Source organism: Scyliorhinus torazame, chromosome 13, assembly GCF_047496885.1.
Source record: "Scyliorhinus torazame isolate Kashiwa2021f chromosome 13, sScyTor2.1, whole genome shotgun sequence".
In the NCBI taxonomy this organism is placed as follows: Eukaryota; Metazoa; Chordata; class Chondrichthyes; order Carcharhiniformes; family Scyliorhinidae; genus Scyliorhinus; species Scyliorhinus torazame.
This window is the reverse complement of record NC_092719.1, coordinates 158,034,687-158,050,782: the sequence shown is the minus strand read 5'-3', so window position 1 is coordinate 158,050,782 and position 16,096 is coordinate 158,034,687. Positions and strand designations below refer to the sequence as shown.

The window sequence follows — 16,096 nt, the reverse complement described above, 5'->3', positions numbered from 1 at the left end:
CTCGGGCCTGCCGCCTCGGCCTCCTCGTAGCTCCGCCCCCGCTGCTCTGACCTGCCAGGCCCGGCACCTCAGCCCCTGCCGCCCGACACCCGCGCGGGGTTCTGCGCCAGTTTTTAAACCGGCCCTGCTGGCTGCTCGTGGCGGCCCCAAAGGCCGACGATAGTCGGGGAGTGCGTGAGGACTCGGGGATTTCCCCGAAATCGCTGCGAATCGTGGCCACCGGCGGGAGCTCTTGTTATTGCGGCCGCCCTGCTCGCCCACGCCACCGGAAGTCCCAAAGACTTGCATTTGTTTAGCAACTTTCATGAGCACAGGCCACCCCAAAGCACTTTACAGTCAGTGATGTTCTTTTGAAGTGTAGTCACTGGGGATCAGTTACCTCAGTTGCTGGGTGGCTGGTTTGTGATGGAAGTCCAAAGACATGCAGGTTAGGTGGTTTGACCATGATAAATTGCCCTTAGTGATCAAAAACGTTAGGAGGGGTTATTGGGTTATGGGGATAGGGTGGAAGTGAGGGTTTAAGTGCGTCAGTGCAGACTCGATGAGCCGAATAGCCTCCTTTGCACTGTATGTTCTATGAGTGACACCAATAGCACAGGTTCAATTCCCGACCCGACTGAGGTTATTCATGAAGGCCCACCTTCTTAACTTTGCCTTGTAGTGACCTTCAGGTTAAATCACCACTAGTCAGCTCTCAAACAGGACAGCAGCCCATGGTCCTCTAGGACTGTGACAACATTCAATCACTGTTGTAATGTAGGAAATATGGCAGCCAAACACAACAAGCTACCAGCTGCAACGTGAAAATGGCCAATCAATCTATATACGTGATGTCCATTGTGGGATAAATAGTGGCCAAGGCACCCCAAAATAACCCACCTGGCTCTGAAAAAGATTCCTCAACTAAGACAGGGTGATCAGTCTCAGCACTGTAACCAGTTGCAATTCTGCTCATGTAGTCATTTCAAGGCATTGCAATGGAACATTCCATTGTCCTTTCTATATTCTTTGTTACTGTAGTTTTAAACTCCTAATCTGCATGCTTAATTTAATGTTTTCTTATTAATATTTATGAACTACCATTGCAATCAAGGCAAGTTAAAGCGAGGAACCATTTTCTTGCAAAGGCATATGAATTATTTAAAAGGAACCCAATGCTGTAAACAGTCATAAAGATATATTTGGTTTGCAAACCACAGCACTGATCGTTAATATATATCTTCAGCTTATACCATGGGGAAAGATCAAACATCACTCAGTATGCATGTCTTCCAGTTCATCGTTAGCGCATCATACCTGCACTAATAAGCATCATAAAAGGGAAATTATTGTGATGGAGAGCAGTCCTGGAGGAGTAGGGCAGGTCAGTACCAAACCACTGCAGGGAAGGCAAAGGTTATTCCAAAACCTTTTGTCCTACAACTAGAGCGTCATTGCTTTAAGCTAAATATTTATATTGCTAATCAGTTTGCGAACATATAAAATGAGAGCAGAAGTAGACTATTCGACCCCTCGAACATACTCTGCTATTCAATATGAGACTGACTGATCTGTTTGTGTTGAGTTCATCATTCCCATCTAATCCCATTAATTTTTGATTCCCTTGCCAAACAACAGTCTATTTTAAGATTATTCAGTCATCCCAGCCTACACCACCTTCTGAAGCAGAAAGTTCCAAAGTTGCACAACCCTCTGGGAGAAAAATAATTCTTCTCTAATTTTAAAACAGTGCCCCCTAGTTTTGGACTCACCCACAATGGGAACCATCTTTTCCATGTCCACCTTAGGAAGACCTTTCAGAATCTTATATAATTCAATCAAGTCACCCCTCACTCTTCAAAACTCCACTGGAAACTAGCCGAGAATTTCCAACCTATCCTCAAAAGACAACCCACTCATTCAAGTATCAATGTAGTAAACCTCGGCTATACCATCTCCAATGTATTTACATTCTTTCTTAAATAAAGAGACCAAAACTGCACAGTATTTATTTTTATATTTTTCCAATTAAGGGGCAATTGTTCGCATGGCCATCCACCTACCATGCATATCTTTAGGTTGTGGGGGTGAGACCCATGCAGACATGGGGGGGAAAAGTGCAAACTCCACACGAACAATGACCTGGGGTCGGGATCGAACCTGGGTCCTCGGCAGCAGTGCTAACCACTGTGCCACCTTGCAGACCATGAAAACCACTTCTAACTATAGCTCTGATATTCCCTCCCCATCCCCACCACTAGACTACCTCCCGACCCCAGGCACAACTCAACTCCACACACTTACAGGCCCAATCCAACTCTTCCCACCGGTAACACCCAACATATCCTACCCCCTTACCTTCTCATTGGCTTGTCAAAGACCGTTAAACATACCTGGCTTATGGCAGTTGGTGCCTTAAAAAAGGGGCATGATTTAATTACCTACGACTGAGTTGCCTTCGCCAGTAGGCCCTGGGAAAGTGGTGCACTGCACAGGTCATACCCAGCCTGACTTGGAAAGTCGGGCAAGATAGGAATGGCTGGATTTCAAGGTAGTAACTACGAGTGGAGTGGCAATTTGACTCAGTTATCACTCCTTCTGAATATTTTATTTTGAAAACCAAGTCCTAAAATTGAGGCTTTCAGATTTATTCATGTAGATGAGAGTGTGCAGTCATTGCAGACCAGAAGACATGCAGATTCTTTACTGTCATCAGTCCTCCAATATATGTGTTGTTCCAATTATGGTTCTTTAAGTAATACAGATTTTTGTTCGATCGCTGGCAGCCCTGCCTTTACCGGCCAAGACCTTATACACCGTAATTCCGCTGCTAAATCTCATGTGGTTTGATGTCAAATTTTTATTTGATAAGAACATTAGAAATAGGAGTACGTCTAGACCATTTGGCCCCTCGGGCCTGCCCTGTCAGTCAAGAAGCTGATCTGATGTAGTTGTAACTGAATTTTTCTGCTGTGCCCCATAACCTTTGACTCCCTTTTCCATCAAATATATGTCTTAACTCAGTTTTGTATCTATCCAATAACCTTGCCTCCACTGCTCGCTGGGAAGAGAATTCCAAACACTAATAACCCTCAAAGAGAAGAATTTCCTCCTCACCTCTGTCTTAATGGGAGACCCCCTCGTTTTGAAACTCTGATCACTGTTGTAGATTTCCCCACAAGGGGAAAATTCCTCTCCGCATCTACCCTGTCAAGGCTCCTCGGAATCTTGCATGTTTCTACAAGATTATGGTAGCACAGTGGTTAGCACTGTTGCTTCACAATGCCAGGGACCCAGGTTTGATTCCCAGCTTGGGTCACTGTTGGTGCAGAGTCTGCACGTCCTCCCCGTGTCTGCGTGGGTTTCCTCCGGGTGCTCCGGTTTCCTCCCACAGTCCAAAGATGTGTGGGTTAGGTGGATTGGCCATGATAAATTGCCCTTAGTGTCCAACAAATGTTAAGTGGGGGTTACTGGGTTACGGGGATAGGGTACATACGTGGGCTTCAGTGGGGTGCTCTTTGTAATGGCCGGTGCAGGCACGATGGGCTGAATGGCCTCCTTCTGCACTGTAAATTCTATGATTCTATGACTATGACAGAAGTAATGATGTCACCTTTCAGCTGGAGTAAATTACTTTTACTCTACAAACTAGAACCTTCCATCTTACAATAAAATTTCAATGAGAATACTCTCAATCAACTAAAGCAATACTTTATTTCTCATTTGATCCTGAATTTTTGTGCAAGAGAAATCAAATCCCATCCATCAGGTTAAGAAGTTATCAGCGTTAATAGTAAGAATACAATAGCAGAATGTTTTTAAAAGATGTGGAACTTTTAAATGTTGATGTTCAGAGAGACTTGAGTGTACTCATATGTTAGTAGGAGGAGGCAAATGGCATGTTGGTCTTTAATGCAAGGGGATTGAAGTACAATAAAAGGAAATCTTGCTACAATTGTATCAGGTTTTGCTGAGACCTCACCATTTTATGCAACTGTGCAGCTTTGGTCTCCATACCCAAGGATTACATACTAAATTAGTGTACATGGATTTTAGTAAGGCATTTGATAAGGTTCCCCATGGTAGGCTTCTGCAAAGTAAGGAGGCATGGGATAGTGGGAAATTTGGCCAGTTGGATAACGAACTGGCTAACCGATAGAAGTCAGAGAGTGGTGGTGGATGGCAAATATTCAGCCTGGATCCCAGTTACCAGTGGCGTACCGCAGGGATCAGTTCTGGGTCCTCTGCTGTTTGTGATTTTCATGAATGACTTGGATGAGGGAGTTGAAGGGTGGGTCAGTAAATTTGCAGACGATACGAAGATTGGTGGAGTTGTGGATAGTAAGGAGGGCTGTTGTCGGCTGCAAAGAGACATAGATAGGATGCAGAAGAATTCCTCAAAGAATTCAATAAGACTTGTAAGGCACAGTAAAAACTAATTAGCTTGTGGGATGATGATATAGCGCTTTTATGAGAAGGCGCTGAGTAAGAACGGTCTATATTGCCTGGAGTTGAGAAGAATGAGAGGTGATTTACCTGTTTCACAGATCTAGAGCACAGGACCACAATTACAGGATAAGGGATTGATCATCTAGGACTAGGACATAGAAAATACAGCACAGAACAGGCCCTTCGGCCCACGCTGTTGTGCCGAACCTTTGTCCTAGATTAATCATAGATTATCATTGAATCAGTGCAGAAGGAGGCCATTCGGCCCTTTGAGTCTGCACCGGCTCTTGGAAAGAGCACCCTACCCAAACTCAACACCTCCACCCAACACCAAGGGCAATTTTGGACACTAAGGGCAATTTATCATGGCCAATCCACCTAACCTGCACATCTTTGGACTGTGGGAGGAAACCGGTGCACGCGGAGGAAACCCACGCAGACACGGGGAGGATGTGCAGACTCCGCACAGACAGTGATCCAAGCCGGAATCGAACCTGGGACCCTGGAACTGTGAAGCAATTGTGCTATCCACAATGCTACCGTGCTGCCCTCAAGAACAAATAAATCTACACTATATAATTTTACCGTAATCCATGAACCTATCCAAGAGCTGCTTGAAGGTCCCTAATGTTTCCGACTCAACTACTTCCACAGGCAGTGCATTCCATGCCCCCACTACTCTCTGGGTAAAGAACCTACCTCTGATATCCCTCCTATATCTTCCACCTTTCACCTTAAATTTATGTCCCCTTGTAATGGTTTGTTCCAGCCGGGGAAAAAGTCTCTGACTGTCTACTCTATCTACTCCCCTGATCATCTTATAAACCTCTATCAAGTCGCCCCTCATCCTTCTCCGTTCTAATGCGAAAAGGCCTAGCACCCTCAACCTTTCCTCGTAAGACCTACTCTCCATTCCAGGCAACATCCTGGTAAATCTCCTTTGCACCTTTTCCAATGCTTCCACATCCTTCCTAAAATGAGGCGACCAGAACTGTACACAGTACTCCAAATGTGGCCTTACCAAAGTTTTGTACAGCTGCATCATCACCTCACGGCTCTTAAATTCAATCCCTCTGTTAATGAACGCTAGCACACCATAGGCCTTCTTCACAGCTCTATCCACTTGAGTGGCAACTTTCAAAGATGTATGAACATAGACCCCAAGATCTCTCTGCTCCTCCACATTGCCAAGAACTCTACCGTTAACCCTGTATTCCGCATTCATATTTGTCCTTCCAAAATGGACAACCTCACACTTTTCAGGGTTAAACTCCATCTGCCACTTCTCAGCCCAGCTCTGCATCCTATCTATGTCTCTTTGCAGCCGACAACAGCCCTCCTTACTATCCACAACTCCACCAATCTTCGTATCGTCTGCAAATTTACTGACCCACCCTTCAACTCCCTCATCCAAGTCATTCATGAAAATCACAAACAGCAGAGGACCCAGAACTGATCCCTGCGGTATGCCACTGGTAACTGGGATCCAGGCTGAATATTTGCCATCCACCACCACTCCCTAACTTCTATCGGTTAGCCAGTTTGTTATCCAACTGGCCAAATTTCCCACTATCCCATGCCTCCTTACTTTGCAGAAGCCTACCATGGGGAACCTTATCAAATGCCTTACTAAAATCCATGTACACTACATCCACTGCTTTATCTTCATCCACATGCTTGGTCACCTCCTCAAAGAATTCAATAAGACTTGTAAGGCAACACATACCCCTCACAAATCCGTGCTGACTATCCCTAATCAAGCAGTGTCTTTCCAGATGCTCAGAAATCCTATCCTTCAGTACCCTTTCCATGACTTTGCCTACCACCGAAGTAAGACTAACTGGCCTGTAATTCCCAGGGTTATCCCTAGTCCCTTTTTTGAACAGGGGCACGACATTCGCCACTCTCCAATCCCCTGGTACCACCCCCGTTGACAGTGAGGACGAAAAGATCATTGCCAAAGGCTCTGCAATTTCATCTCTTGCTTCCCATAGAATCCTTGGATATATCCCGTCAGGCCCGGGGGACTTGTCTATCCTCAAGTTTTTCAAAATGCCCAACACATCTTCCTTCCAAACAAGTATTTCCTCGAGCTTACCAATCTGTTTCACACTGTCCTCTCCAACGATATCGCCCCTCTCATTTGTAAATACAGAAGAAAAGTACTCGTTCAAGACCTCTCCTATCTCTTCAGACTCAATATACAATCTCCCGCTACTGTCCTTGATCGGACCTACCCTCGCTCTTGTCATTCTCATATTTCTCACATATGTGTAAAAGGCCTTGGGATTTTCCTTGTTCCTACCCGCCAAAGATTGTTCATGCCCTCTCTTAGCTCTCTTAATCCCTTTCTTCAGTTCCCTCCTGGCTATCTTGTATCCCTCCAATGCCCTGTCTGAACCTTGTTTCCTCAGCCTTACATAAGTCACCTTTTTCCTCTTAACAAGACATTCAACCTCTCTTGTCAACCATGGTTCCCTCACTCGACCATCTCTTCCCTGCCTGACAGGGACATACATATCAAGGACACGTAGTATCTGTTCCTTGAACAAGTTCCACATTTTATTTGTGTCCTTCCCTGACAGCCTATGTTCCCAACTTATGCACTTCAATTCTTGTCTGACAACATCGTATTTACCCTTCCCCCAATTGTAAGCCTTGCCCTGTTGCACGCACCTATCCTTCAGTACCCTTTCCATGACTAAAGTAAAAGTCACAGAATTGTGGTCACTATCTCCAAAATGCTCCCCCACTAACAAATCTATCACTTGCCCTGGTTCATTACCAAGTACTAAATCCAATATTGCCCCTCCTCTGGTCGGACAATCTACATACTGTGTTAGAAAAGCTTCCTGGACACACTGCACAAACACCACCCCACCCAAGCTATTTGATCTAAAGAGTTTCCACTCAATATTTGGGAAGTTAAAGTCACCCATGACTACTACCCTATGACTTCTGCACCTTTCCAAAATCTGTTTCCCAATCTGTTCCTCCACATCTCTGCTACTATTGGGGGGCCTATAGAAAACTCTTAACAAGGTGACTGCTCCTTTCCTATTTCTGACTTCAACCCATACTACCTCAGTAGGGTGATACTCCTCGAACTGCCTTTCTGCAGCTGTTATACTATCTCTAATTAACAATGCCACCCCCCCCCACCTCTTTTACCACCCTCCCTAATCTTATTGAAACATCTATAACCAGGGACCTCCAACATCCATTTCTGCCCCTCTTCTATCCAGGTTTCCGTGATGGCCACCACATCGTAGTCCCAAGTACCGATCCATGCCTTAAGTTCACGCACCTTATTCCTGATGCTTCTTGCGTTGAAGTATACACACTTCAACCCATCTCCGTGCCTGCAAGTACTCTCCTTTGTCAGTGTTCCCTTCCCCACTGCCTCATTACACGCTTTAGCGTCCTGAATATCGGCTACCTTAGTTGCTGGACTACAAATCCGGTTCCCATTCCCCTGCCAAATTAGTTTAAACCCTCCCGAAGAGTACTAGAAAACCTCCCTCCCAGGATATTGGTGCCCCTCTGGTTCAGATGCAACCCGTCCTGCTTGTACAGGTCCCACCTTCCCCAGAATGCGCTCCAATTATCCAAATACCTGAAGCCCTCCCTCCTACACCATTCCTGCAGCCACGTGTTCAGCTGCACTCTCTCCATATTCCTAGCCTCGCTATCATGTGGCACCGGCAACAAACCAGAGATGACAACTCTGTCTATCCTGGCTTTTAACTTCCAGCCTAACTCCCTAAACTGGTTTATTACCTCCACACTCCTTTTCCTACCTATGTCGTTGGTACCTATGTGCACCACGACTTCTGGCTGCTCCCCCTCCCCCTTATGGATCCTGAAGACACGATCCGAGACATCCCTGGCACCCGGGAGGCAACATACCTTTCGGGAGTCTCGCTCGCGACCACAGAATCTCCTATCTATTCCCCTAACCATTGAATATCCTACAACTATTGCTTTTCTATTCTCCCCCCTTCCCTTCTGAGCCCCAGAGCCAGACTCAGTGCCAGAAACCTGGCCGCTAGGGCCTTCCCCCGGTAGGTCATCCCCCCCAACAGCATCCAAACCGGTATACTTGTTTTGAAGGGGAAAAGCCACGAGGGATCCCTGCACTGTCTGCCTGTTTGTTTTTTTCCCCCTGACTGTAACCCAGCTATTCTTGGCCTGTACCTTGGGTGTGGTTACCTCCCTGTAACTCTTCTCAATCACCCCCTCTGCCTCCCGGATGATGCGAAGTTCATCCAGCTTCAGCTCCAGTTCCCTAACACGGTCTTTGAGGAGCTGAAGTTGGGTGCACTTCCCACAGGTATAGTCAGCGGGGACACCGGTGGTATCCCTTACCACCCACATCCTACAGGAGGAGCATGCAACTGGCCTAGCCTCCATCCCCTCTTACCTGACAGAATATAGCTGCCCTGTGGACTAACTAGATCTCCGCCCTCCGACTCTGCTCCCAGTCAGCTACACTTTCTGTAAACTCCTGGCTCTCTTCTCACTCTTTGCGGAAATGTCGGAAACAAAATGAAAGGAGCACCTTACTCCCTCCTCACCTAACTCCCTCGGTCACCAAACTCTTACTATAGCACTCAAACGCACCAAATTCAGCACTCCCTCGGTCACCAAACTCTTACTATAGCACTCAAACGCACCAAATTCAGCACTCCCTCAGTCACCAAACTCTCACTATAGCACTCAAATGCACCAAATTCAGCACTCAGTGCAAACAAAGTCTGCACTGTAGGGGATCACTTTTATACTGTGAATCTAGCCTCTGAAAACTGGCCTAATCCAATTAACTAATTAACAAGCTCCAGCTGCAAGTGCCTACAAGTAGAAGTTTTGTTTAAAGCTGATTGAAAATTCACCTTCTTCTAAACCAAACAGCAACTTTTAAGTTAATTAACTAAATAAAAGAAAGACTAAACTTTAGATAAAAATGAAGCCTTATACTCCCTCGGTCACCAAACTCTCACTATAGCGCTCAAATGCACCAAATTCAGCACTCAGTGCAAACTGATGAGGCAAAATCTCTCAACTTAAAGGTTTGCAAATCTTTGGAATTCCCTACCCCAAAGGTTTGTGAATGCCCTGTTGTTGCTGGGTGGCAGTGGCGTAGTGGTATTGTTGTTGGGACTAGAAATCCAGACAGCCAGGGTAATGCCCTGGGGATCGGGTCCAAATCCCACACCATGGCAGATGGTGGAATTTGATAAAAAATAAAATCTGCAATTACAAGTCTAATAAATGCTCCATTGTCGATTGTCATTAAAAACTCATCTGGTTCACTAATGTCCTTTAGGGAAGGATATCTGCCGTCTTTACCCATCTGCCTACATGTGACTCCGGACTCTTAAATGCCTTTGGGAATGGGCAATAAATGCTGGCCCAGCCAGTGACATCCACATCCCATGAACAAATAAAAATATATATATACTTCAGACTGAGGAACAGATTTTTGGGGATATGAGGAGCAGACAGGAAGGTGGAGTTGATGCAGAAAATCAGCCATGATCATATTGAATGGCCAAGCAGGCTTGATGGCTATATAGTCTACTCATGCTCTATTTCTTAGGTCCTTATAAGCTTGATAGCATTTTTAAGCATAAAGGATTATCATCTCTTTTAGAATCACATAATTAATAAATGCACACACTGTTATTTGGCTCTGCATTACACCTACTCACCTTCATTTTACCATTTCTGATGGCGGCACCATCCTCAGCTAATCGGAGCACATACAGATCCATGTTGTATTCACGCCCACCACGAAGACTGAACCCAAATCCCTTTGGTCCCTTATCCAATTCCACAGTGTACAGTTCAGGTTCCTTGAAGACAAAATTCACATTGAACAAGGTTTGCAGAAAAATTAAAGAGAGGCATGTTCTTGGATTTCAAAATCACAATGGCAGACCAACCTTACAAAGGCTGGGAAAATGAGACCGTTATCTATCCCTCAAATCCCTGTGATAACACACTCGATTGATTGAAAGATCAGATCTTCCTGATCTGGGAGAAGATTGCAAATTAACACCACATCAAGTTGTTGGGACCCAGTTATTACTGTTCTGTGTCCAAAGTAACCAAGAATTCCCAGAAATGGTAAGTTTGGACTCCGCAGGTTAGGTGGGGTTTGCTGATTCCCTGCCCGGGTCGAACCTCCACAACATTTTCTGGCCGGACGTTATTCTTTTACTCTTTGTCCGCCACTGTTTTATTCCAGTGAAGTGGTCTTCCTGCCCAGACAACCAATTGAAACCAAGAGCAGGATATATGGTCCCAGAACAACTTTTATCCATAGTTTTCTTCAACATACCCTTTGGTATTTTGGAGATTAGAATTATTCACTTCAATAGTTACATCTTCTTTATTTAAACACCATTCTCATTTCCTTTCCTTTGCCCAAATGCATGGTCTACAAGGGCTCGTAACTTCCTCAGAGTGGCAATCTCCATCGGATTGCGACTCACGACAGATTTACCTTTGCTGGGATTCTGAAGCCCCTGTCTCACTCAAACTTCCTCTGGGTGAGACCAGGTGCGCGATTCAGCGGACTCAAGTTAAAGTCGCTTGGCAGCAGGAAAGATTGCTCACAGATCGGGGCACCATTTTGTCCAGGAGCCTCAACCTCACCCTGACCATTTCAATCCACCCTGCTCTTTTGAACTGCCCTCATCCTCCCAAACTTGGGGAGGTCCACGGGAACCCTCCATCATGCTCCCTTTACCTGGCAAGGCCCTCTCCCCCTGGGCCTGACCCCTGGCAGTGCCAACCTGACACTCGGGCAGTGCCCTGGAACCCTGGCAGTGCCAGGGTGACACTGCCACGGTTCCCTGGCATCTGGGTATTTAAATGAGCCACAAAACAGATCAAGATCTTGACCAACGAGGGGGAAATCCAGATCACACGGGGCGGAGTTGGCTGATTCGTGATTGGCCCGGCGCCCAACGCGGAGGCCGATTTGGGGGTGATGTGGTGGGTCCCCAGGTGGGGGTCCCATCAAAGGTTGGGTCTGAGTTCTTTAATAGTTACTCTGGAGTCATAGTGATTATTCTTCTTGAACTGTTTTAGAGTTACTATTAGGGTAAAACTGGCAGAACCATCTGAAATTTAAATCGTTTCTGTCGGATGGTTCCCAGCCCAGCGCAATCGTCCAGAGGAAGTTAGCACTTCTGGGCAATTGCTGGGTAAACCCTATGGGGGAACTTCCTCGACGATTCCCAATGCATCATTGGGGCAATCCTAAATGTGACATCAGGAATCAGGAAGATATGGCCAATGTTTTAAAAACTTATATCTGCGCATACTTCTATATCAATCAAGTTTCCAATTATAAACTGTGTCTACATTTGTAGTGGGAACTGCCCTTATGAATTTGGTCATATTGCAACTGCACCCTCCTACCTGTGCCATCACTGTAGTGCCTCACTTTTATATTGCTCACCTCATCCTCCGGAGTGCAGATACTCATATGCTCCAAATAACTATATTTTCCACATTACATATTTTGTAAAAGTATTGTATATATAAAGGTAGAATGCATTACTCTAAAATGAAGAATGAATTATACTCATGTCTTTGTCTAAATATCCTTTGTGTTCTCACTGGTAAACTTCACTTGGTCCTGGTGGCATGCTGTGTGGAATGCCAGGATTATTCAATATTATCAATAACAAAACGTGATTGTTTAGCTGTTATTCTGAATACTTGGTCTGGCCAATAGCTACCTTACTGGGCTCAAGTGCTCTCAAATTGCACAGTTCAGTTAGGTGCAGCTTTTACATGCCACTGGAAAACTATAGTAAACAAACTGAGCAACAGACAAAACATAACTTTTGGCTTCGTGAGAGATCCTTCTTTATTGCATCATGCTAAAATGCCAGCAGGTTTTACTCTAGTTCGTCATTAAACACAGCTGTTAGCCATAAAGAATGGGGCAGGTAAATATTTTTTTTCCTATTTCTCTCTTTTAGAATGGAGACACTCTGGATTCCCCATCACAAGACTATGGGCGGGATTTACCCACTAACCCGCCGCGTGTTTTTCGGCGGCTGATGGTGGCCCACTAGCGGGATCTATCAGTCCCGCTGTTGTCAACGGTATTTCCAGCTGACTGCATCCCCGTCCCTGGGAAACCCGTGCGCCGGTGTGGGATTGGATTATCCCGCCGGTGTGAACAACCAGTAAATCCCATCCTCTAAATTTCTGGATTAGGTGGTCTGGCCACACTGCTGGTCTCTGCTGCTTCTATAGAAGCTCTTTGTAACGTGGAACTCATAGAATCTTACTGGCACAGAGAAAGGCCATTCTGCCCATCGTGCTGGTGAAAGAGCTATCCCATTGGTCCACTTCCTGCTCTTTCCCCATAGTCCTGCAAACCTTTCCTCATCAAATATACATCCCTCATGTATACCCCTGTTGAATCTTTTACAACCTTTTCCAGATCGTAACAACGTGCCACATCTTAAAAATAATCTCATCTCCACCCTGGTTCTAGGCTAATTATCGTGAATATGATAATTATTCTGGTTATCAACCCTCCTGTTGGCGAAAATAGTTTAAATTCAAAGCTGCATTGTTTAATTGGAGATTGATACTTTTGTGGAGGCACCAAATGCAAGAAACCGTACTCAATTCTTTCCAATTTATATTAGCGCTCATTTGTCTAGTGGCTTCGAAAAGATCCTCCCAAAGTATTGGAACATGGGTACCAGGATCCCAAGAACAAACCACAGTGCTGCAAAAATGCCAACAGTTTCATTTCAGTGGATTCACACCAATTGCTGGCAGGAAATTGGGATGTGAGGAAGTTGCTTTTGGTTTCTTCTCCCACAACTCTTGTTGTTATCTGCTCCATATTTGCACATCACTAAAAGAATAACTATTCTTTTGGACTTCAAGATACAAAAATTGGTTCCAGAAGTGGTTGACTGTCAGAATACATAACATAACACTCAAGGTCACTGCTACTAACCCAGCAAGTCAATTAATTTGCTGTCATAGATTACTATTGCACTTATTGGGCAGTATTTATCGGAGGCAGTGTTTGTCTTTCATCCTTCCCCAAGGCTGTGTCCTTCTCTCATGTATATTTATCGATTGTGAACGACCTTTGGCGTTATTAACCCGAAGTGAACATTTTCTCTTAATTTAAAAGGGGAATGTTTTCGTGACTTCCAATCTAGAAATTGGATTTAACTAAACTACATCTCCCTCTGCATTCATTAGTTGGTCTTGAATTATAGAAAAAAAAACAATTATTTTGATTAGAATGAAAAATGGTTCATCTCTCCCCACTATATTTCAGCTAATTCACAGCAGTGGTTTGTATTTTTGCATGATGTCTGCATTTTGCAAAACCCATTAATGATTAATTTGGACACTTGGAGCACGTTTCAGTGGCCTTGTCGTTCCAGACGCTCAAAATGTCTCACTAAATTCAACAATCTCGCAACATGTTGCAATCTGGATCTTACCCTCACTGGGCATGATCCAAATTGGAATATTTAAATCAGTCAAATGGCTCATTTAAATGTGCATTTGCTGGATTCACTCAGTGCCTGGGGCTTATTGGCTGCACCTGGGGAGACCTCGCCAGGGTGCCATTTTGTCCTGACTTAACGGGACCTGAGGGAGGGGGGTGGGGGGGTCTCCCAGTTCATTGGGCCGCTGGTGGGGACAAGGCAGGGTGGCACTCCCCTTGGCATTTAGGGTGTCAGGATGCCCAGGTGCCAGGTGCCAGGTTCGCACTGCCGGGGATTGGGCTCGGGGGGCCTTACCAATATTGGGGGGTATGGGGAAGGTCAAAACGCGGGGAAGAGGGGGGGGGCCTGAAAGGTGACGGGGGAAGAGTAAAAGCGGGAAAGCTTTCCAAAATGGTACACCGATCTACAAGTAACAAGCTCGCCAGCAAGAAATGCTTCTAAGTGCATAGTCAGTGGAGAGAATCTCCCTGAGGCCAAAACAAACGGCAAAGTGACGTTAAATAGCAGGGTGTTTCCCAGCGCTGCAGACTTGAACTCGAGACCGCTAAACCATACCCTTGGTGTCCTGTCAGTATTTATCGTTGATGTGATCTTTTGTACCAAAGAGACACTAAATGGTTTGCATAGGTAATGCAGTGCTGTGTGTACAGTGGTGACGAACAGATAATTGAACCCTATTGCAGCTATGCTTCTGATTCAGAGCACGGGAGAACAAAATTAAAGAATAGATCAGATCTCCCTACCAGACAGAGAGCCACACAATTCATATAGTTTGTGTGGCCCAGGAATAAGCTATGAATGGAAAGGGGGGGGGGGGGGTCGCATTCTTCTTCACAATATTTAAATAAATAAATTTAACAGAAGACAATTCTTACGGTAAAATCAATGTAAAAGAAATGTACTTTTATTAAATTAACCATGAAATGATTCCCTACTGCAACAAATTTATCTCCCTCCAGGAGAGAAGATCTGACAGGCTTACTGTAATTTCTATTTCTTTAGATGTTTAAGAGATATGCTCACACTGCAGCTGCAGTCTGTTCAGGCCACCCACCTGTAAGATGATGCTCCTGGAGCCTTCTATTCTGCTTTTAATTAACTTCAAACATTTCTATTTGGCAGATGCAATACAATACCTTCTGCCACTAGCAATATCAAATTAAGGAATTCAGCTTTCCAAAGGTAAAGTCTCAGGTACGCAAAGCTACTAAAACAAATTACAAGCCATGATCCCTACATATTTGGAATGCATTTTTAATCTTTCATTTTTATATTTTGCATTAACAATGTTAACAACATAATTAAAGCCATGCTAATAAATGTCTGTTATCATAAGAAGAAACAAGAATGCTCTAATTCTTTTTAATTAATATTCACCAAATTGTTGGATTAAATCCATTTAGCTACTTTCCTCTACAAAGGTGGAACTGCCAGCTGCTCTCTACCTAGGTGACTGAGAACATTTTGAATAAATGGCCCAAGTTAAAAAGTAAAACTTTATGCAAATTTTAAACGAACGTTTTGAAAATCCAGAGACCACCATTCCGGTGGTTATGCCAGCATTGAATCTCTCGGTACATTTGTGGGGTCAGTGGGAGGGCATCTAATTGACATGGGTCAGTGGATGCAGGCAGCACGACATGTGCCTTGACTGTGCCTGTGTTTGACGTTCAATGGAATGTCTGCCACCTGAATATTTTCCTTCTGTGAAGGGGTTTTCCTAGGACCCCCCTCTCCTCTTCCCAGTTCCAATGATCAGCTCTTCACCAACCCCATTCAGCTGAGTAAATGGTTGATCCTGATGATTTTACATAAATAAATTTTGCAGTTATACAAGTTGGACATTTTCCCTGGTCTGATGCCCACACTCCACGCCCACGAGACATTTCACCAGACATCTGGAGGCTAGTACACTCAGTGGTGTACATTGCCTCCCACAGTGTAATGACATTTTTTAAACTTGGCTTCTTATTGCACAAAAAATATCAAATTTGATTGAAAAATCAAAACTTTTCAAAACTATATTCTAAACACAATGACTTATTTTATTAATTGCACGTTCTTTTGATTCAGCCTCAGAATATTGCTATCATTTATTACCCTGTGGTCTAGTTTCCAGCTCTCTGGTGTGATGTCACCAAAACCCAGTGCCCAGT

The 16,096-nt window shown here is 44.7% G+C and overlaps 1 protein-coding gene across 15 annotated transcripts in view; it reads right to left on the bottom strand.

The window, feature by feature from the left end:
- The window catches only part of magi1b (membrane associated guanylate kinase, WW and PDZ domain containing 1b), a 679,590-nt gene that overhangs the window by 45,299 nt on the left and 618,195 nt on the right, over positions 1-16,096 (bottom strand). For all 15 annotated transcript variants that reach the window (XM_072472328.1, XM_072472316.1, XM_072472318.1 and 12 more), the window contains one exon: positions 10,140-10,283. In XM_072472328.1, the coding sequence (XP_072328429.1) occupies positions 10,140-10,283 (144 nt within the window). The remainder of the gene's footprint in view (positions 1-10,139; positions 10,284-16,096) is intronic.